Here is a 24,499-nt window from a genome sequence, read left to right on the forward strand (position 1 = left end):
GTATGGTAATTAGTTAACAGGTTCAACGTGAACAGAACACACGCTCAATACCACTTTTGTCCTATCAAATTGTGATTACGCCATATGTCAATTTTCGGTTCAAGTTAAGCGTGTTGCAAATGTTCCCGTCATATTTGTCCATAAAAGTGTTGTACAATGTAATATAATATCTTCTGTTTTATGAGTAAATCTGAGATTTAACCATGGTTGCAAGTAAGAGCGTCTGTCTTCAGTTCGGAGGTTCCGGATTCAAATGTTTGTCTGGCCGTTGCATATTTCTTTTCCCGTTACATTTAACACTCAACTAAACTTACCTAGCGAAGCTGGTATGTAAGTTAGGGGAGCGTGTGTCTTCGGGGTCAAGGACTTTGTTTTAAGAGGCGGGAATGTAGCGGGAACAGAACCTGATCAGGAAGCTCATTTGATTAATATATAGAGTCGGAAGTCCCAGGTTCAAATCGCGGTCCGATATTGATGTTTCCTTTCCAGTTACATATTAATTGTTTACCGTTTGTAATAACTTAACATCAACTGTTACTTGTTTTATCAACAGTACGACGAGCGAGATTATCATTTTCCTGTTCTTGGGTTTAATGGTGGTACGTCCGTTAAGCTGGAGCACTGCTTTAACACTCTGGACAGTGTTACTTATTACAGCCTATAGATTCTTAGGTAATGTATATACTCTCGTGTAATTTTACATATTACAGCCTATATATTCTTAGGTAATGTATATACTCTTATGTAATTCTACTTATCTCAGCCTATAGATTCTTAGGTAATGTATATACTCTCATGTAACTCTACATATCACAGCCTATACATTCCTGGGTTAAATAGATACTCTCGTGTAATTCTACATATCACAGCCTATTCATTCTTTGGTTAAATATATACTCTCGTGTAATTCTACATATCACAACCTATATATTCTTAGGTAAAGTATATACTCTTATGTAATTCCACTTATCACAGCCTATATATTCTTAGGTAAATTATATACTCTCCTGTAATACTACTTATCTCAGCCTGTAGATTCTTAGGTAAAGTATATACTCTCATGTAATTCCACTTATCACAGCCTATATATTCTTAGGTAAATTATATATTCTCATGTAATTCTACTTATCTCTGCCTATATATTCTTAGATAAAGTACATACTCTCATGTAAGCCAAATATTTGATATATCAAAGTCGGGAAAATAATTTTCCAGAAGCAGATTAATATAGAATCCAATTGGGAAAATGGCGTTAAATGGAAACATATGGCACGTCACTTTATAATTAATAGTCTACATTAATGCATGGTTTATCATTTCTCTTGTGTATTATAATTCTCACAGGGTTTACACAGTGACGTTATTCTGCTTTGATGTGCACGAGAAAGGTGTCGCGAACACTATAACAATTTCTTTCTTTTTTCAGTTGTGTTTTCCGTTTCTTCCCTTATTAATCGCTTTGACAGACACAGTGTAAGGAAAATCCCCTATGACGAAATGTTTATTATGGTAAGTACTCTACTATTATTATCATTTGTTTTGTTTGATCGGGGTTTAACGTCCTGGAAACAACCGGGATTTTATGGAAATAGGTGCATAGAAAAACACCGCTGGTAAAAGAGTAGATGGGAAAACAAAAACAAGAATAGGTAGAAATGGGGCAGCACATCAGTTTTGGTTGCTTGATATCCAGACATAGAAGAAAACTCCCAATTCTGTAAGGGACACCAAACAACACGTATCAAGGAGAGGCACGGTAGTCTAGTGGAAGGACGCCGGGCTCGTGACCGAAGGGTGACGGGTTCGACTCTTTGAGCTTGTTCCAGTCTACTCAGCAGTAAATGAGTACGTGGTTGGGCAGTGCTAGAATTGTTGAATGCTAGCTGTGAGCGCCGAAATGTCAACACCGGCTGTATGTTCCCCAGGGAGTTGAGAAAGATATTGGCTGGTTGCAAATATTCTGAAGGGGGAGAGACATAAGTCGTAGTGTACATCATGCAGTAGAATACAGCAGGCCCAGTGTTCCACCGAAAAGGCATGGGTTCTATCTAAGGGTTTATGTTTACGTACATAACCGTGGTATCCTTTAGTGAGCTTAATCAGAATTAAAAATGTACATCGAAACATGGCTTTACCGTCAACAAGGAGAAATAGGACCTATACCAAATTTGTAAATACCGCAGAACCTGTCTTTAAGGACCATTAAAACAGGCTTAATTTTACAGGGTTTCGTCAAATCAGGAGTCGATATGGTCGGGTCTCATCGCATATGATTTAGAAAAATCTTGGCATTATGAACGTATCTATATTAGATATTCACGGAAGATTTAAAATCACGAGTGAAATATAAATGTATACGTACATCTTTCAAACGAGTCAACTTATCAACAGAGTCGGAAAATGTATTTTTCACGAAAAACGAAGGATGTCAAAGGAAAGTAGCACGCTCCCTCAGAGTATTATATAGCACAATTTTCTAATTAAGTATTCAGTATTCGTATCTTCAGTAACTAGGTAGAGTAAGGCGACTTCTACTTATGAAATTTCTATATCGAACTGAAGTCGTGTTTACACCATACCGGCATTCTTATAGTTTTAACTGTAAGTCACTTAATCTTCGCGTTGGTTTACGAGGTAACAGTTACTTTAAACCTTCCGCGTAATACATAAATCTCGAATGAGAATCAAAACAACATCATTTAAATTGCGAATTCAAGTCTTCGTAAATGAAAACCTAGGGGAATTGTTTGCAAAATAAACAACTCTCAAAAATAGAGAGACTTATTACAGTATATATAACTGTGTTTTTTGCCTTAAATTAAAACCGTGCCTACTTTTGTATACAGAGCTATGGTGGTATCCGAGGAGCGGTATGTTTCTCGCTGGTCGCTCTGCTAGACAAGGATGCCTTCCCAATGAAAGACACGTTCGTCACTTCAACACTCTTTGTTATCTTTTTCACCGTCTTCATTCAGGTACGTAGTATGACTTTACATAAACCCCTTCGTCATTTTTCCTGCATGTCGCTTGCTAGAATGCTTTCTTAATATACCTGGCTATTTTTTATCTTGTCATGTTAAAATTTATGTTCTGTGTTTTCTCTCTTCCCAGGGAGCGACTATAAGGCCGTTCGTCACATTGTTGAGAGTCAAACTTGCATCTAAATCAGTCGAGGCGTCTCTAGTAGAGGAACTTATGAGCCATGTAAGTTATGTAATACCGCATTTTGTTAGCATACAGGTGTGTTTTGTTAGGTACACGTTAGTTTGATATGAGAACTCATTATAGATGCTAACCCAATTTTAACAATTCTAGTTTTGAAAATGTAGAATATTGATATATTGGTTGAATTTAGATAGTTTTCATTACGCCAATTGAATCAGGTCCAGTTAGAATTAGGTCGAAATACCACGAAATTGTTAACAAATTTAATAACTGAATAGGGATATTTATTTCCCCTTGGCGAGACCGATATTTCCCTGGTTTATACCCATATTTATCAATGAAACCGGATTTTGATTCTTTGGTAATTATAACACGGTAAAGAGTGACATGTTAGGGTGTTGTCTTTTAATCGGTAGGAAATATTGACAAAGAGATGCCGTCAACAACAGAAAAAGCCTAAAAAGATTTCGAAAAATCAGTATACAAATTGGTGAAATGCCAACTTTGCGGGATACAACTTGCTTTTAATGGTCGACTGTAAAAATAATCGTTAGGCTACACAATTGAAAAGTTTCATTGAATTATACAAAAGTCCTATTACATATAAGTTAGTTTGGCGAACAGATCATGTGTAACAAGATCGATAAAACCGTATTTGAGATCGAGTAGAAATAACCTGTCTTGCATCAAGTTTTATTCTAAACGAAATTGTCAATAAAATAAACTATCGTGATAATTCATATATATGAAATTTGAACACTTTTTGAATAGAACATTTGCTAAACATCTAGTGAATATGTTGTTGTGTATTGTTTGATCACCAAACTGACCGATTGACCGGTTACTCGGTTGGAAGATTTTTCGAGTAATTACATGTGAGTGTAAAATTTGTTCGGTTTGACAACCCTGTCACCTACTTCTAAGACTTCTGTGTTAGGGTTGTGCACCTTCTATTAATAACTTTTTGCAGGTAAACGATCACGTGATGGCGGGTATAGAAGAGATAATTGGAAATGAAGGCAGGAACTCCATGAGGGTAAGATAGAAACAGCATTACAATACAGAGGCGGTATGAAAGCGCAATTCGAAGTCAGAATTAATAAAACTACATAATAGCAAAAGCGATGTTTTCAAGGAGACTTTGCAAATGTCTCTTCTGTTTTATCGATAAAACAGATATGTTAAATGAGATTAATTTCGAGTAATGTCACGTTATAAAATACAAGAAACCTTGTTGAGACAATAATACAGCAATGAGCTTACTCACAAACGTCGATTTTCATATGGCACACGGAACTATTACTTTATTCCAATAAAATCATGATAATAAATAGACTTTGTCAACTTAAATCTAATAGAAGTATGCGGAGAGAGAAGAAATAATATCATGATGGTGGTAGTGGATCTTATTGTGCGTGCTCGCTATCATCCTAGCCAAACTCTAAGTAGACGTACATTTATATGGGTTTTTTAAATAATAAAAATCAATCGAAAACAATGTGATGTCAAATAAAAAAAACAGAACTTTGTGTTTAGGATAAGATTATAAGACAAGCTTCTGTATTAGTTCTAAGTAAGGTGAGTTCGGCTTTAAACTGCAAGTAAATACAGATATATAAATCTACCCTTGGGTCAATTATACCAAGTTTCCTAAAACAATATGGCCGAAAAGTATGTGATTTCAAATGATTAATAGACGTGTTCATTGTTTGTTTTACGACCAATGAAGTCCTATAAAGATATGGATATGAAGATAAGGTTTTGATGCAAAATTTTGTAATCGAGTTTAGAATTTATATATATCGGCGGCACAGTTGCCACTGTCAGTCAATCGATATTTTGAAACGTTCTATTTTCATGACAAAACGCTGCCATCTTGGTGTCGCGTCATTATAGGACATGTCACTGAGTGTTCTCGTGTAGGAGACGTTTCCTTCACCCTGGGCTGGTGTATACATATTTTCCTCAGTATGAGATATCCTTGTCTCATCCAGAGGTTGGGACGGTGGAGTCTCCAGTAAGAAAAAAAAACATGCATGACTTAACGTCAACAATACAATAACGTAACGTCAACAATACAATAACGTAACGCCAACAATACAATAGCGTAACGTCAACAATACAATAGCGTAACGTCAGCAATACAACAACGTAACGTCAACAATACAATAGCGTAACGTCAACAATACAATAATAACGTAACGTCAACAATACAATAGCTTCACGTCAACAATACAATAATAACGTAACGTCAACAATACAATAATAACGTAACGTCAACAATACAAAAACGTAACGTCAACAATACAATACTAACGGAACGTCAACAATACAATAGCGTAACGTCAGCAATACAACAACGTAACGTCAACAATACCATAGCGTAACGTCAACAATACAAAAACGTAACGTCAACAATACAATAACGTAACGTCAACAATACAATAATGTAACGTCAACAATACATTATTTATGCAAAAAAGTCTACAGGGTAAGAGATGAAGAAACATGCACGCCCTGGAGATGAGAGGGGAATAGCAACCATTGGGGATAACAAGCTTCATGTCGGCAACTTTAAAATCCTACCCCAAGGCTAGGACAGATTTTATTCATCTCACATGAGTGTTCCACACGTGTATTTTTCATAGGTAGGGGAGGGAGAATTGAAGTGTAATTTTATTCGTGTTCTTATAATTGGTCTTGCAAAAGCTTAATGTGGCAACTTATTCAGTGGGTAATTAATGACAATGTGTTCAGATCGCGTTTTCAGAATATGTGGGCTACAGGTTCCATAACATATGATACATGTATCGATATAGTAACATTAAATCGTTGTAATAAAAAAAAGGTTTAATCTTGACAGGAGTGGTTCTACCATTGGGATGAGAAGTATATTCGTTCTATTCTGCTGAGAGACCACGATTTGAACGAAGTGCAGTACGAAATTCTCCAGTGTTATGAAAAACTTGTCATGAAGTAAGTATCTTATTCTCAAATGTTGTGATTTCTCCTAAGATTGTTGTTGTTTGCGTGAACTCTTAGCTTCAATTTCATCCCTGTTCGATGACTTTAATGCCACATCGAAACAACACCAGACAATTTGTAGATAAGGAGTGACACAATATTGCGTCAATCCGTCTGTACATGATAAGTAACACTACATTGAGTCAATCTGTCGGTACATGATAAGTAACACTTCATTTAGTCAATCCGGCTGTACATGATAAGTAACACTCCATTGAGTCAACCCGTCTGTACATGATAAGTAAAACTACATTGAGTCAATCCGTCTGCACATGATAAGTAACACTAAATTTAGTCAATCAGTCTGTACATGATAAGTAACACTTCATTTAGTCAATCCGGCTGTACATGATAAGTAACACTGCATTGAGTCAATCCGTCGGTATATGATAAGTAACACTACATTGACCCAATCCGTCGGTACATGATAATTAACACTACATTGAGTCAATCCGTCTGTACATGATAAGTAACACTAAATTTAGTCAATCCGTCTGTACATGATAAGTAACACTACATTGAGTCAACCCGTCGGTACACGATAAGTAACACTACATTGAGCCAATCTCTCTGTACATGATAAGAAACACTACATTGAGTCAACCCCTCGGTACATGATAAGCAACGCTACATTGAGTCAATCCGTCTATACATGATAACAAACACTACATTGAGACTACATTGAGTCAATCTCTCTGTACATGATAAGTAACACTCCATTGAGTCAATCCGTCTGTGCATGATGAGTAACACTACATTGAGTCAACCCGTCGGTACACGATAAGTAACACTACATTGAGCCAATCTCTCTGTACATGATAAGTAACACTCCATTGAGTCAATCCGTCTGTGCATGATGAGTAACACTACATTGAGTCAACCCCTCGGTACATGATAAGCAACGCTACATTGAGTCAATCCGTCGGTTCATGATAAGTAACACTACATTGCGTCAATCCGTCTGTACATGATACGTAACACTACATTGAGTCAACCCCTCGGTACATGATAAGCAACGCTACATTGAGTCAATCCGTCTCTACATGATAAGTAACACTACATTGAGTCAATTTCTCTGTACATGATAAATAACACTACATTGAGTCGATCCGTCTGTACATGATAAGTAACACTACATTGAGTCAATCCGTCTGTGCATGATGAGTAACACTACATTGAGTCAATCCGTCGGTTCATGATAAGTAACACTACATTGAGTCAACCCGTCTGTACATGATAAGTAACACTACATTGAGTCGATCCGTCTGTACATGATAAGTAACACTACATTGAGTCAATCGGTCTGTACATGACAAGTAACACTACATTGAGTCAATCCGTCGGTACATGATAAGTAACACTACAATGAGTCAATCCGTCTGTACATGACAAGTAACACTACATTGAGTCAATCCGTCGGTATATGATAAGTAACACTACATTGAGTCAATCCGTCGGTACATGATAAGTAACACTACATTGAGTCAATCTGTCTGTACATGATAAGTAACACTCCATTGAGTCAATCTCTCTGTACATGATAAGTAACACTACATTGAGTCTATCCGTCGGTACATGATAAGTAACACTACATTGAGTCAACCCGTCTGTACATGATAAGTAACACTACATTGAGTCAATCCGTCTGTACATGATAAGTAACACTACATTGAGTCAATCCGTCTGTGCATAATAAGTAACACTACATGGAGTCAATCCGTCTATACATGATAACAAACACTACATGGAGTCAATCCGTCTGTACATGATAAGTAACACTACATTGAGTCAATCCGTCTATACATGATAACAAACACTACATGGAGTCAATCCGTCTATTCATGATAACAAACACTACATGGAGTAAATCCGTCTATACATGATAACAAACACTACATGGAGTAAATCCGTCTGTACATGATAAGTAACACCACATTGAGTCAATCTCTCTGTACATTATAAGTAACACTACATTGAGTCAATCGGTCTGTACATGACAAGTAACACTACATTGAGTCAATCCCTCTGTACATGATAAGTAACACTACATTAAGTCAACCCGTCGGTACATGATAAGTAACTCTACATTGAGTCAATCCGTCTGTACGTGATAAGTAACACTACATTGAGTCAATCGGTCTGTACATGACAAGTAACCCTACATTGAGTCAATCCGTCGGTACATGATATGTAACACTACATTGAGTCAATCCGTCGGTTCATGATAAGTAACACTACATTGAGTCAACCCGGCTGTACATGATAAGTAACACTACATTGAGGCAATCCGTCTGTGCATAATAAGTAAAACTACATGGAGTCAATCCGTCTATACAGGATAACAAACACTACATGGAGTCAATCCGTCTATTCATGATAACAAACACTACATGGAGTAAATCCGTCTGTACATGATAAGTAACTCTTCATTGAGCTACATTGAGTCAATCCGTCGGTTCATGATAAGTAACACTACATTGAGTCAACCCGGCTGTACATGATAAGTAACACTACATTCTATACATGATAACAAACACTACATGGAGTTAATCCGTCTGTACATGATAAGTAACACCACATTGAGTCAATCTCTCTGTACATTATAAGTAACACTACATTGAGTCAACCCGTCTGTACATGATAAGTACCACTACATTGAGTCAATCCGTCTGTGCATAATAATTAACACTACATGGAGTCAATCCGTCTGTACATGATAAGCAACACTACATTGAGTCAATCCGTCTATACATGATAATAAACACTACATGGAGTCAATCCGTCTATTCATTATAACAAACACTACATGGAGTCAATCCGTCTATTCATGATAACAAACACTACATGGAGTTAATCCGTCTGTACATGATAAGTAACACCACATTGAGTCAATCTCTCTGTACATTATAAGTAACACTACATTGAGTCAATCTGTCTGTACATGATAAGTAACACTTCATTGACTCAATCCGTCTGTACATGATAAGTAACTCTTCATTGAGTCAATCCGTCTGTACATGATAAGTAACACTACATTGAGTCAATCCCTCGGTACATGATAAGTAACACTACATTGAGTAAATTTGTCTGTACATGATAAGTAACACTACATTGAGTCAATCTGTCGGTACATGATAAGTAACACTACATTGAGATAATCCGTCTGTACATGATAAGTAACATTACATTGAGTCAATCCGTCTGTACATGATAAGTAACACTACATTGAGTCAATTCGTCTGTGCATAATAAGTAACACTACATTGAGTCAATCCGTCTATACATGATAACAAACACTACATTGAGTCAATCCGTCTGTACATGATAAGTAACACTACATTGAGTCAATCCGTCTGTACATGATAAGTAACACTTCATTGAGTCAATCCGTCTGTACATTATAAGTAACACTACATTGAGTCAATACGTCGGTACATGATAAGTAACACTACATTGAGTCAATATGTCTGTACATGATAAGTAACACTTCATTGACTCATTCCGTCTGTACATGATAAGTAACACTTCATTGAGCCAATCCGTCTGTACATGATAAGTAACACTACATTAAGTCAATCCATCTGTACATGATAAGTAACACTACATTGAGTCAACCCGTCTGTACATGATAAGTGACACTACATTGAGTCAATCTGTCGGTACATGATAAGTAACACTACATTGAGTCAATATGTCTGTACATGATAAGTGACACTATATTGAGTCATTCTGTCTGTACATGATAAGTAAGACTACATTGAGTCAATCCGTCGGTACATGATAAGTAACCCTACATTGAGTCAATCCGTCGGTACATGATAAGTAACGCTACATTGAGTCAATCCGTCGGTACATGATAAGTTACACTACATTGAGTCAATCCGTCTGTACATGATAGGTAACACTATATTGAGTCATTCTCTCTGTACATGATAAGTAACACTACATTGCGTCAATCCGTCGGTACATGATAAGTAACACTACATTGAGTCAATATGTCTGTACATGATAAGTAACATTTCATTGACTCAATCCGTCTGTACATGATAAGTATAAGTAACACTACATTGAGTCAATCCGTCTGTACAGGATAAGTAACACTACATTGAGTCAATCTCTCTGTACATGATAAGTAACACTACATTGAGTCAAGCCGTCGGTACATGATAAGTAACACTACATTGAGTAAATCTCTCTGTACATGATAAGTAACACTACATTGCGTCAATCCGTCGGTACATGATAAGTAACACTACATTGAGTTGTACATGATAAGTAACACTACATTGAGTCAATCCGGCGGTACAAGATAAGTAACACTACATTGAGTCAATCCGTCTCTACATGATAAGTAACACTACATTGAGTCAATCTGTCTGTACATGATAAGTAACACTTCATTGACTCAATCCGTCTATACATGATAAGTAACACTTCATTGAGTCAATCCGTCTGTACATTATAAGTAACACTACATTGAGTCAATACGTCGGTACATGATAAGTAACACTACATTGAGTCAATATGTCTGTACATGATAAGTAACACTTCATTGACTCAATCCGTCTGTACATGATAAGTAACACTTCATTGAGTCAATCCGTCTGTACATGATAAGTAACACTACATTGAGTCAATCCGTCTGTGCATGATGAGTATCACTACATTGAGTCAATCCGTCGGTACATGATAAGTAACTCTACATTGAGTCAATCCGTCGGTACATGATAAATAAGTAACACTACATTGAGTCAATATGTCTGTACATGATAAGTAACAATTCATTGACTCAATCCGTCTGTACACGATAAGTAACACTTCATTGAGTCAATCCGTCTGTACATTATAAGTAACACTACATTGAGTCAATATGTCTGTACATGATAAGTAACATTTCATTGACTCAATCCGTCTGTACATGATAAGTATAAGTAACACTACATTGAGTCAACCCGTCGGTACATGATAAGTAACACTACATTGAGTCAATCTCTCTGTACATTTCACATATTGCCCTTGTAGCATGGAAACACGATTCTTTGTTTCTCTGAGATTGAGCATAAACATGATAAATGGAGGAGAAACAAAGACTTGTGTTTCTCTATCAGATTGGAATACATATTTAAAAATGCCGAAAAAATCCAATAATCCAATAGTACTGACGATCAGGTTTACGCGCCATTGTTGTCGTTCGCTTCAGTCGTTTGAATCTCAGATGCAGTTGCTGTTGCCTATTTATATTTCTCGATACTAAAGTGGGTCAATTTGTCGGTACAATATGAAAAAGACAACATTGAGAAATACTTGTCTTTGTTTGACCAGTATTTCCAGCCTGATGACGCTAATAAAAGTACATTTTATTTTTATTTTAAGAACAATGTTTGCACCAATGTTCAATCGTTTATCTTTTTAATATATATATATATTTCTTTCTATTCAGGGAACACTACAAAAATCTACACATGAGTGGAGCGAAGAACTTACCCAAGGCAGCAGACACACTGTATGTATAAAAAATATAACAAAAAATATTGCTACAGCTGTCTTTTGCATGGTTTAATTCATATTGCCCACAAAAATGCTGAGGTCCACAATCCTAATTTGGTTGACAGACCAGTCAATAAATTTATATTTTAACGGAAGCAATATGCGAATCTTTGATGATAGGGGAGATAACTCTCTCAAAGTTTGGGGCATAACATGAATACATATCAATTTCGATATCTTCGTTTTTAGGAGGAACGTGGACAGTACAGCAATCATTATGCAAATACGAAGAAACAGTATCTTGCCCGTTGACGTGCTACATGAAGTGGACGAGGACGAAACAGAATCAGGTAAGCTTCTCAGAGGGGCCCGGTACACTTAGTAAAAGCTCGAAAATAAATAAAAGTAGAATCACTTGTAAACAGAAATTGCTGCCGCCGCTTGTATTGAGCGGTAGGGACGTATATGTCGACTAAAGGCACATACATTGTTATGAAAAATAATAGCTGTTGCTGATTATATGTATATTTAACTTCCACTTGAAATGAAATACACAAAGATATGAACGGATATCATATATTGAAAATACGCACTCTACAATGAGATATCAGAAGAAATCGGTGGCAAGGAGTTGCCTACATAACAATAGTATAGTTTTATTCAGATATATCTAGTGATGTTAAACGAACATATTTTATGGATAAATGAAGCTGTAATGTTTAAGCTTGTTTTTGTACTAATACATCAAAATCAAACCACCTAGCGTACACCTAGCCTATATGATATAGATTGGTTCCGATCTGCCGTGTTTTACAACGAATGTGCATTATTTATCAATTATGTACTTTTCTTGAGATGAATATCTTGGTATATGGTCCTTTTAAGGCTCATTTAACCACATGCTCATCGAAATAAAAGTCCTTAACTGGTATGTTAAGTTAAATTATGCTGAGTAATGTTTTAATCATTAAACAAGATGAATCGTAGTCTGTAGTCATTAAAAATGCACTTTGAACTCAATTCAATCTGAAAACAGTTTAATGCTTAAACATATCATCGCTCAATGGCATTAGCAACAACAGCGTTCATTTACGAAAACTAGCATATGTTAAAGTGATTTGGTCAATAGGAATGATTGCCTCTGTCCCTCATTGGTAAAGTTTTCATTTTAAATGTCAAAAGGCTGGTTTTCGCGTAACTTAATCCAAATCATATTATAACATTTATTATTCATCCGAATTTTTTCGATTTTCGATTTCCAAGTCAATGAATCTACCGTTGTAATACAAATATGACAAAAAGCATGTGTTTAGTTCGTAATACAAAATAATTTCAATATTTATAGTTAAGGCCTGTGCTATAAATATGCTAATGAAAGGAAGGGATGGATAAAGAAAGAATCATAAAGACAAGTTTTGAAGACCTTCATGATAACATATTTTGCAGATGACACAAATGTTAAATTCACTCTCGAAGCGGCGCCGTCCTCTCCCATGGAGCTACATAAGTTTTTGGATAAAAACGCACAGCAAAGACGACACAGTTTAACGGTAAGTGCAATATATTATAATGTTTTGGTTGTTGAAGAAGAAAAAGAGAACTATTTAATAGTAGGGTACTATATACTGAATAACATCTAAAAGGGTATAACATGTTATCATGATTCGAAAAACTGGGGATAACATACCATTAAATAGACGTATGTCAGCCTCCAGTCTGTTTAGTTTTAAAGCTACGTGCTAATAGTGTTCAAAATAATAATTTGAAAAAAAATCTCAGCATATGAAAGCATTTAATTAAGATTAATAGGCCACAGACTTCATGCAGTTCATAACACACAAAGGTTCTAGGACATTTCAAGCAGAAATTAATTGTATTTTTTTCTGTGATTTTTTCCTTACACACAACAAACATTTGTCAACGACATGATATAAAGTTGCCTTTTTTTCTCCAGCAAAACATATATGGTTTTCCACGGTCATCTGGCTTGAAAATCGAGGACCGGCGCAAAGTTCGGCGTTCAAGTATAACCATGCTTGAACAACAGTGGGCAAACAAAAGACATACAAACCAACGACTACAAAGTATGACCTTCATGAGGAATAAGTGGGAGCGACCGAAGTCCTGGTCAGAGGAGCATGCTGTTATTGCTCAACAACGGGGGAGTGAGGAGATTGTACCGGAACAGCGAAGGCGTGCAATGACGGTCGACGTTGACTCGACATCCGCTCGCAGTACTCGTTCGCGGCTGTTCGGCTTAACGAACAAACCCATTATGGAGTCGTTAGACGAACAAGTTACCAGCGAGTCAGATATTATGTCGGAAGCCGATCCTCTCTTAGCTTCTGAAAGAATACAGGAGATGAGGATGGATAACTTTCCGGGAAATGGTATATTGGACAATTTACCGATTGATGTAGGAAGTAAAGGTTCAAGTAAGGACGAACAGAACACATCACAGGTGACTGATAGCAACGATCTAAAGAATCATGACATATCTGGGTCAAAGTCAACTGGATCACGCGTCTCGCTAAAACGACAGCATGCATTACTTGGAGAAGAGAACCTACCAATAGATGATGCTAGCTTCATTGAAGATGAAACAAAATCATGATGACGTCAAAAGTGGTTTTTTTACCTTGCTTACTGTGACGGCGACATTCATAAACAGCACATTGTGAATGTAATATTTACTTTTGTTACACCTCAAGTGAATTTCTAGCTATTTGATTGGTTGGGAGAAAATTAAACAAAAATCTCTGTCACCCTCCGAAAATACATTGGTTTTAAGGGGCGCGGGTGATATTGCCATGAGACAGTGAAAAATATCACATGCGCAAAAAATGTGCGTGCACCGCTTCGTTTCCCCACCGTGATGGTCACAAGAACGTTTGACGGCAACAGCCAATTTTATCAAGCGCCGGTGCGATAGCGATTGTAAACAGCAGACTATCAACAAACAAGATGTCATTATCGAGGTTTGCTGCCGTTTCTGAGCTACATTGACTTTTGGTGTAACAAAATAGATATGACATTCATTAGCAGGTGACAGTGAATATTGTCAACCCTCAAAAACCCATTGTCACCCTCGGCTTCGCCTCGGGTGACAATGGTTTTCTCGGGTTGACAATATTCACTGTCACCTGCTAATGAATGTCATATTTATATAATATTAAAGACAAGCCTTCATATTTCTGTAAAATCAATAAAGATGATTAAGCTGCCCTGGCCTGTTCCTTAATAATTGAGTCAGTTCTCCGTCCTATGTCAAGCAATACCTTCACCTGCAGACACACTTTTACGCTGTAGTTAAATATATTGTTTCCAGTTAAAGAGTATAATGGTACGTACAAGTTTGTTTTTCTCTTATTTGTGCGTATTTTGAATGTTATTTATCATTAATTATATTGTAAGTAAATAGTTTTACGCAGTGTTACTTTCATTTTATTTCTAATGTTATTTTTCTAGTCCGTGATTGCGTATTTCTGAAAGTTAAAAGCTGATCATGTAAAAACATAACTAAGTATTATCAAATCCATGAGAATAATAATTTGGTACACGTGCCGACATATTTAAATTCGTCTCCTCTAAAGCTGCTGTCGTCTTTCCATAACATGTAGCTACAGTTACCTATTCGTAAACAACTTGCTTTTTTATCGTTTTATTTATTTAATAACTAACTTCTGGACAGTATTTTTGTACTTTTTGTTGTATACTTAAAATGGCGTTAAAACAACTTTTTTTTCCAAGATCTAAAAAATACTGGTACACACTAATGTTAGGCTGTTGGTTTCTGGCTCATATTTACATTGCAACTATATAATGTACATGTAGATAATTCATACATTTACATTCATGATTTCTAAATACCATGCAATTCTTACTCTATTATTTTTTGAATGCTAGAAATTTTCATCACTCGTCGATTACAAGATTTTGATTCAACACTGAACAGACTTCGAGAAATTATCGATTTTAAATGTCAATTTGATATTGCATGTTTGTCATGGAAATAAAACTTTGGAGAAATACCTTCATCAAGTCGCCATTTTTCTTTAAATGAAAAACAAATTTTATTTTTATAGTATCGCAACAAATTCAAATTATATGTATAAAAACAAATATTGCAATGAACTGGTTTAGAATTGCATGCTGTTTATTATAACCCTGTATCTTCCGGAGGCAAAAAAATCCAATATTTGATGAATAAAACTAAAGCTATGGAAAGGAAAAATGTGTTGTTGTCAGTTCAATCACAAATTTAACCTGCCGCCTTGCTTGTAGCTACCGATACCGCGTTACTACATGTATAAGATGCAAACACTTGCTTCATGATTGTTGTAAAATAAATGAGGTATATATGTGTATATCTATTTACGGCTAACTCTGCGCAAAAACAGAAACAACAAGTTATGATTACAGCATTGACAACTATAATATTTCATTGGCCACGACAATATACCAGTGACAACGATAACATTTCATTGACCACGATAATTTACCATTGACCAAAATTACAACCCAGTGACAACGATAACATCCAAATGACCACGATAGCATCCAATTGACCACATTTACATACCATTGATAACGATAAAAACCAATTGACCACGATAACATACCATTGACAACAATTACATTCCATTGACAACGATAGCATCCAATTGACCACGACAATATACCATTGACCAAAATTACAAACCATTGATAACAATAACATCAAAATGACCACGATAACATTCAATTGATCACAATTACATACCATTGACCATGAAAACATATAATTGACCACGACAATATCACATTGACCACAATTACATCACATTGACCACGATAATATAATCAACCGCGATAACATCTCATTGACCATGATGACATACTAATGACCACGACAATATACTTTTTACCACTACAGCATGCCATTGACCACGTTAACATACCTACGGCCACGATGGTATTTAATTGACCACGATGATATACCATTGACCACGATAACATACATGTACCATTGACACTATAGCATATCATTGACCACCAAAGCATACTATTGACCACGACAATATACCATTAAGCACTACATCATACTTTGACCACTATAAGATGGTATTTAGCACGACAATATACCATTGACCGCGATAACATACCATTGGTCACGATAACATATCATTGGCCACGATAACATACCATTGACCACGATAACATACAATTGACCACGATACGTACCATTGGTCACGATAACATACCATTGGCCGCTATAACATACAATTGACCACGATAACATACCAATGACCACAATAACATACAATTGACCACGGTAACATACCATTGGTCACGATAACATACCATTGGCCATAATAACATACAATTGACCAAGATAACATACAATTGACCACGATAACATACAATTGGCCACGATAACAAACAATTGGCCACGAAAACATGGTATTTAGTACGACAATATACCATTGGCCGCGATAACATACCACTGACCACGATAACATACCATTGGCCACGATAACATACCATTGACCACGATAATATGCCATTATCAACGATAACATACCATTGACCAAGATAACATAAAAATGTTTCATAAACCACGGTGACAAATTTCTATATCGGACTACATCAACTTTATTCTTTCTTTACTTCGTATCTTAACCCTTTCACCCCTGTAGACCATACTGGACTCATACATATCAATGTATGGTGGAGTCAACTCAAGTTACACAGGGGTGAAAGGGTTAATAGTTATTGAACAGTTTTCAGGTTGATATTCTATGCGATAGAAATATATCATACAAGACTTGTCACTGTCCGACTGTATTTTTAGAGTTGAAAAGTGAACACCCTTTCTTCGATACCCTAGTAATGAGTGTTATTTCTCGGTTCACGCAATTAATGTTTTCATATCATATTTTTTATTATAATGAAATTCATTTTTTGTATCCTCATAACAGGACTGAAAGTATTTTATGTCATTGTATTCCTTTCGTTGTAAGAGCTGGATATCAATTTCATGCAAAGGGAGACAACCTGTGCTGTCTTGGTAAAATACTAACAATGTTGCCGTTTATTCAGCGAAGCACAAGCTCGCCAAGTAAAAATGTCAAATTGATACTGATAAAAATTAATTAATCAACACTGATTAGTAATTGACTAATTATGTCATCTTGATATTAATAATTGCTACTTATGATTAACATCAGCAGTGTTTTGTTGATAGGAAACTAACAAATCAAATAGCACGGTAAAACATATATAATGTATATCGTTAAAAAACGTTCGCCACATCTATAACATGTGTGATTAAACTCTCTTTTAAAATAAAGTTAACTATTTCGTTAAAAACGCTTTGGTAATGTCTTAAAAATGTGCATATATAACATATAAAAATCTCACATCTTTACAAAACGCTCGTTTTCGCTGCAACTTTTAATTTATTTCAATTATTCAATAGACACCCCTAATTAAGTTTTGATTTGAGAGATAACTCTTGGCGTACCGTGCCTGACACTAGCCATACTAATTAGTATTCACTACTCTGAGCGAGAAAAGCGGGTAACTAAAATATGTGCCAATACTGTATATCACAAGTAACGCAATTGACAACGTTGTGTTCTTATTTCAACGTGAAACTTCATGCAGATTTCAGTCCATATCTGTGAAAGGTATGGCGGTGTCTGCAAGTAATCCTCAGATACAGCGTGTGGGCGATGCTTGTGGGAATTTATGGTGAAAACGAGGTGTCTGATATCCTGACACAATTAAAAATGTAATTAACCAGTATCCTCCAATTTTTGAAATTCACATAATTAAGGAGTTTTACGCCCCCCCCCCCCCTTTGTTTTAGTAGTACTTAAAACCAGTTAAGATTCCCCCGTTTTTTACCTCCTGTATCAGGTGTATGGTGCAACTGAATTCAGTCAATTTGGTGTACTATTTCTATAACTTAATTAGACGCTAAAAAAATAAGAGCAAAACGAAGTCAAAATCAAATTTTAAGGCATTAACACATGAGTATATGTTATGTAGATTTTTTAAATTAAACACTTAAAAAGATCAAAGTCAAACTAAAACCAGACCATCGTGTTACTAAACTGCACAATTCGGCATGCTGCTACATTTGCTTAAAAAGCCACCATAACAAAGCTTTTGTAAAATAAAACATTTTAACTTAAATTCTTGTATTCTTTGATAAAAACAAAAAAGAACTACTGCAGCAGTGTTTCTTTCTTGTATACCAACTGGTAAGTCTTACAATTGCTTCGTCCTGTTCAGTTCATGTAAACCTGAACCCTCTTATTTGTGAAAATACCACTCTCCAACTTCTACCAAAAGAATTGCGAAAATCGCTAACAAGACTGCGTCGACTTACACTTGGCTAATTGAATCACTTGTCATAAGGTCCCTTCCACGAAGCTGATTTTTGATGTCAGATTAATTTAATAACAGATGGCTTTGTAAAACGCTGGACTTGAAACTGACATAATGAAATGGAGTTCCGACAGCAGCCAGTAATGAAATAACTCCGCTACATATTGCTGGCTGTATTCTAAAATCACAATCAGTCTGATCAACTAAAGACGGTCACACTTGTGGCATTGCTCTTTGGAATTTTCTGGTCAAATGGAAGCTTTATGTAGAAAAAATCATTTACGTTGAAGGGATATATACAGATATGCAAAACGTTTTTTGTTATTCTGTGTATGTTTTGTGTTCTTATTCCATTTGCAATAATTCACGAAGCTGACAGCACTCCGGACAATCTTGTTCATTATACAAACGACCCCCATTACTTATTCCGACAAATTTTCCACCAGAACCATTCCGTGGTAACACATTGTGTGAGTGAGATTGAGTTAGGATTCTGATGGAATAATGTTTGCTTTCCGGCCAGTTTGAATATGGTGTTTGCAAATTGATGAAACTAAATTATAACGTTCTTGGAAGAAGGATTGAGTAGGCAATGGATGCTTATTGCCACGGTCCTGTACATGTACGAAAACAAGCCTAACAAATCAAGTCTAGGTTATAATATTCTAGAAACAATCGTGTGTTTAATATTTCTGCCGTTTGTGATTGGCTCCTGTCGCCAGATTCTGTATCGATAACATACAGCCATAGCGAGTTATCTTATGATGATAACCGAAGTTTACATATGTATGTTATATGACAGTATGTATCCTAGCTCTGTAACATGGCAGTGTTAAACCTGGTTATGTAACATGGCAGTGTCCAACTTAGCTCTGTAACCTGACAGTGTTAAACCTAGTTATGTAACATGGCAGTGTAAAACTTAGCTCTGTAACCTGACAGTGTAAAACTTATCTCTGTAACCTGACAGTGTTAAACTTAGCTCTGTCACCTGACAGTGTTAAACTTAGCTCTGTAACCTGACAGTGAAAAACTTATCTCTGTAACCTGACATTGTTTAACCTAGTTCGTTCTGTAACCTGACATTTTAAACTTAGTTGTTACCTGACTGTGTTTTACCTGGTTCTGTAATCTGACATTGTTTAACCTAGTTATGTAACCTGACAGTATTTAACCTAGTTCTGTAATCTGACATTGTTTAACTGAGTTATGTAACTTGACAGTATTTAACCTAGCCTGTAACCTGACAATGTTTAACCTGGTTGTGTACTCTGGCAGTATTTAATCTCGTTCCGTGACCTGACATTGTTTCACTTAGTTCTGTAATTTGACAGTGTTTAAACTAGTTATGTAACCTGACAGTATTTAACCTAGTTCTGTAATCTGACATTGTTTAACTGAGTTATGTAACCTGACAGTATTTAACCTAGCCTGTAACCTGACATTGTTTACCTGGTTGTGTAATCTGACAGTGTTTGACCTAGTTGTGGAACCTGACATTGTTTGACCAAGTTCTGAACCTGACAGTGTTTAACCTAGTTCTGTAACCTTACAGTGTTAAACTTATCTCTGTAATCTGACAGTGTTTGACCTAGTTCTGTAACCTGACCTTGTTTGACATAATTGTGTAATCTGTCATTGTTTAACTTAGCTCAGTAATCTGACATTGTTTAACCTAGTTCTGTTAACTTACAGTGTTTAACCTAGTTATGTAACTTGGCAGTTTTTAACCTAGCCTGTAACCTGACATTGTTTAACCTAGTTGTGGAACCTGACATTGTTTGACCAAGTTCTGAACTTGACATTGTTTAACCTAGTTCTGTAACCTGACATTGTTTAACCTAGCCTGTAACCTGACATTGTTTAACCTAGTTCTGTAATCTGACAGTGTTTAACTTAGCTCTGTAATCTGATATTGTTTGACCTAGTTCTGTAATCTGACAGTGTTTAACTTAGCTCTGTAATCTGATTTTGTTTGACCTAGTTCTGTTACCTGACATTGTTTAAGCTAGTTCTATAATCTCACATTGTTAAGGGCTTAGGCAAAGACCATTTATAGTGTAATTATAAAAAATAGGAGGTTAAGAAAAACTGAGGCGTGCTAATATAAATATGTAAGGGGTTTTATATTGATGAGTTCTATGTAATATGGTCATATTTATTGAATATTGCCTCGATTAGATAAGAAATGATTATATTCATATAAATCCCGAAGAAAAAATGAATTCAAGTGATATCTCTTGGGCAAACGCACAAAAGATCCAGATTCCTTTTTCATTGTAACTTTGGCTATTGTATATCATTAAAATATCACTAAAAGGTTATACGAAACTACATTGTTGATACTTCATTTGACTATAGGCTGGGCTGTTAAATCACTACCTCACGAGTAAAATATTCCCAACAGAATTATAATGGGCAAATGATTAGCGCCAAACTCAACTAACACAATTACATCTCAATTGGTGGTAACACGCCCCACCGGTTTTATATAAACACGAAATCTAATACAATGGAATTTCTCCTAGGGTGTATTGTGTTTCACAGCTTGATAAAGGGAAATAAGTAATAAAATGAAAATTTCATGAAATTATGACATGAAGCAAATTCGTAAAGAAACAAAATAAAGATTTTTAAAAACAATTTAAAAGAACCCCCATGTATAAAGTGTGGCCATTTTGATAGAGCAAACATGAGGGAGGTACGCCTGTTTAATTATGTATAATTAAGTGCTCTACGTTTAATTTTCCATACAATGTTTTCATAAACCATCAGATATCAAAACTGTAAATCTTCCAAAAAGATTTTTTTTTCTAATTTTTCCTATGTATCAAATTCGTTGGATCTATTCAGTACTTAATCACCAATATCGTAATTCACAACTATAATGAAGTGATAAATTTAGTTTTACAGGAATGTTTCATTTGGGGGGGGGGGGGCATACATAGTGTGTCTAAGGAAGGTAGTCGTTATCATATCTGGAAACGTTCGTTGAAATCAATCCATAACTTTAGAAGAAAGGAGTTGTCCGGACAAACCTTTTCTACTGACAGACAAACAGAAGGACGGACCGACGGACGGACGGACGGACGGCCAGGCTGATTCTAGTATACCCCCCTTATTTCGCTGCGGGGGTATACTAACCATCAATGAATAACCAACGGACATTTGTATACTGTCAAATAAGGAGAGACCATTAAAACAATTAATCACATTTCCAGGTTTGAGTGAAACGTAAGACTTAAATGGTTGGCGTCGTTAACTACTATTGTTTAAATAATACATTATCCAGTAATTATATAACAATTAAATAATTTTGCATACAAAAATGATACTTTTTTCCATAGTGAACCATATCAGCAGAGTATGCAACAGTAGTTTTTGCATATGAAAATAAACGGTTCTTGGATATATACGATATAGTTTTGTTCACAATGCAAATCTACATATTCGATTGTGACGCACTTATCGCTTAATAAGTCACACGTTCGTTCTAAATTTAATATGTATCATTTATATCATCATTCGTTCCCTGAATTGTGTTTTACCACAGCAAGATAGAATGATTAAACAATGACGTGTTAATTCATCTCTTATGATGTAAGATTGTTGATGATGATGATGATGATGATGATGATGATGATGATGATGATGATGATGATGATGATGATGATGACGACGACGACGACGACGACGACGACGACGACGACGATGATGATGATATTGATTAAAAAGATGACGTCCATCACATTGCATGGATGTGGGCTATACACTGACCTTGTAAACCGAAAATAAAAACAAGTTGGGGACGCCTTCAATAGGTATTTACATTTTATTCATGTCTAATACTTACAAATGTATTACAGACTTTGATAAGGATAATATTTACACGTTAGTACAACAGTAAAGGTAATTGAATGGTTGATTATTGAGACCACGAACACAGGACAGATTCCTGAAGGTTCATGTGTCTACCTATATAACAGAAACAACTGCTTACTTGTTGAATACGTCTTGAAACTTAAGCCAACTCTGATTCTTGGGTTCCAAAAGATCGGGCATGCTTCAGCAATGTATCTTTTTTAAACATAGCACAATGTTACATGATGTGCGGTTCGCACGCGATGTGTGCACGGAGTGTGCACGATGTATGCACGATGTATGCACGGAGTGTGCACGATGTATGCACGATGTGCGAACGATTGAAATCTGGACGATTATTGCTTGCGCACATTTGTGCGGACGATGGACAAACGTTTTGCAATGCCAATCTTCGTTGGTGTAAATTGAGAAACAGCTTAACAATATAAACGGTTTCGTGTTTCAACATAAACTTGTATTGTATCTTTTCTATATTCTAGCTACATATATCAAGTGGTCTTTTTATTTATATAGTTTTTAAATTTAGAAATGGTGTTTTCGAAAATCGACCTATCAAATAACAACACAGTCCCATATACAGGTTAACATAGCCACTTTATAGTGGTATCTGGACCGTAGTATTTCCCACCCGGGCACCTACGTTACTCGTCAAGGTGCGAAAATACAGGTGAAGGGGAGCAATAGACTAAAACGAATCCGATAACAAATACTTAACCTCAAGTGGTGTTTTCATAACGGTCATACTGTATCACATATCAGCTCTCTTAGTCAGGCACAGGCTAGGTAAAACTCTGGTAAATCACCAAAAATGTTATTTACCTGTTCTGTTAACTGCGAGACAAACCCATTCTGGTAGTCTAACGGTCACTACGGTGTAATACGTTGACATAATCTTGATTAATATGAGGAGAAATTTATATATACAATGTACCTAATTTCATACGAGCATTTCGTTTTTTTTTATTCCGAATTGTTGATTAACTAATTGTTCCTAATCGCACATTCGTGCGGAGAGAAGCGCACAACGAGGTGAACGATTGATTAATAGCAAAGCCGTGCGTACCATTTATGGACGATGCGCGCACGATGTATGCAGGATATGCGCACACTATTTTTTGGTGCATTGTGCGGTCACACATCTGGCAAAACGATCAGCTTTGTCATGTAATAGTCTAGTCACTTGAGACGGTTTGAATAGTTCATAGGTCTAAAGAAGTGGATTTTAAACGACTTGAACATTTCTCTTTTTTTAGACAATTGAAATATGTCAATTAAACCATCCAATTATTTTTGCATTTAAACTCCATTCGTACGATATGAGGTAACGTCATCAAATCATAATGAAAGGAGGCCAGGTTGGCGCAATTTTATAGTTCAAAATTTATTATGATTTTTTTTTACTTATTGAGTTAAATTTTGAAAACACTTTTGATTATGAGATAAGATCATTTTAAATTCATTTCCATTTGATTTTGGTTTCATGAAGCTCGTCAGAAGCTCTCTTTATATGAAATGAAACCCATCATTAAAGATCTTCTATATATTATACAATATAAAATGAAAC

General features: G+C 35.8%; 1 protein-coding gene across 1 annotated transcript in view; it reads left to right on the forward strand.

Annotated features, from left to right (window-relative positions):
* LOC110447473 (Na(+)/H(+) exchanger beta-like) overlaps positions 1-14,432 on the forward strand; it is a 30,695-nt gene extending 16,263 nt beyond the window's left edge. The window contains exons 14-23 of the mRNA XM_021493206.1: positions 554-672; positions 1,427-1,509; positions 2,847-2,975; positions 3,112-3,204; positions 4,136-4,201; positions 6,029-6,141; positions 11,630-11,692; positions 11,926-12,026; positions 13,123-13,226; positions 13,631-14,432. Of these exons, the coding sequence (XP_021348881.1) occupies positions 554-672; positions 1,427-1,509; positions 2,847-2,975; positions 3,112-3,204; positions 4,136-4,201; positions 6,029-6,141; positions 11,630-11,692; positions 11,926-12,026; positions 13,123-13,226; positions 13,631-14,290 (1,531 nt within the window). The 3' untranslated portion in view covers positions 14,291-14,432. The remainder of the gene's footprint in view (positions 1-553; positions 673-1,426; positions 1,510-2,846; positions 2,976-3,111; positions 3,205-4,135; positions 4,202-6,028; positions 6,142-11,629; positions 11,693-11,925; positions 12,027-13,122; positions 13,227-13,630) is intronic.
* The last annotated feature ends 10,067 nt before the right edge of the window (positions 14,433-24,499 follow it).

The sequence above is a fragment of the Mizuhopecten yessoensis genome, unplaced genomic scaffold, assembly GCF_002113885.1.
Source record: "Mizuhopecten yessoensis strain PY_sf001 unplaced genomic scaffold, ASM211388v2 scaffold3431, whole genome shotgun sequence".
Lineage (NCBI taxonomy): Eukaryota > Metazoa > Mollusca > Bivalvia > Pectinida > Pectinidae > Mizuhopecten > Mizuhopecten yessoensis.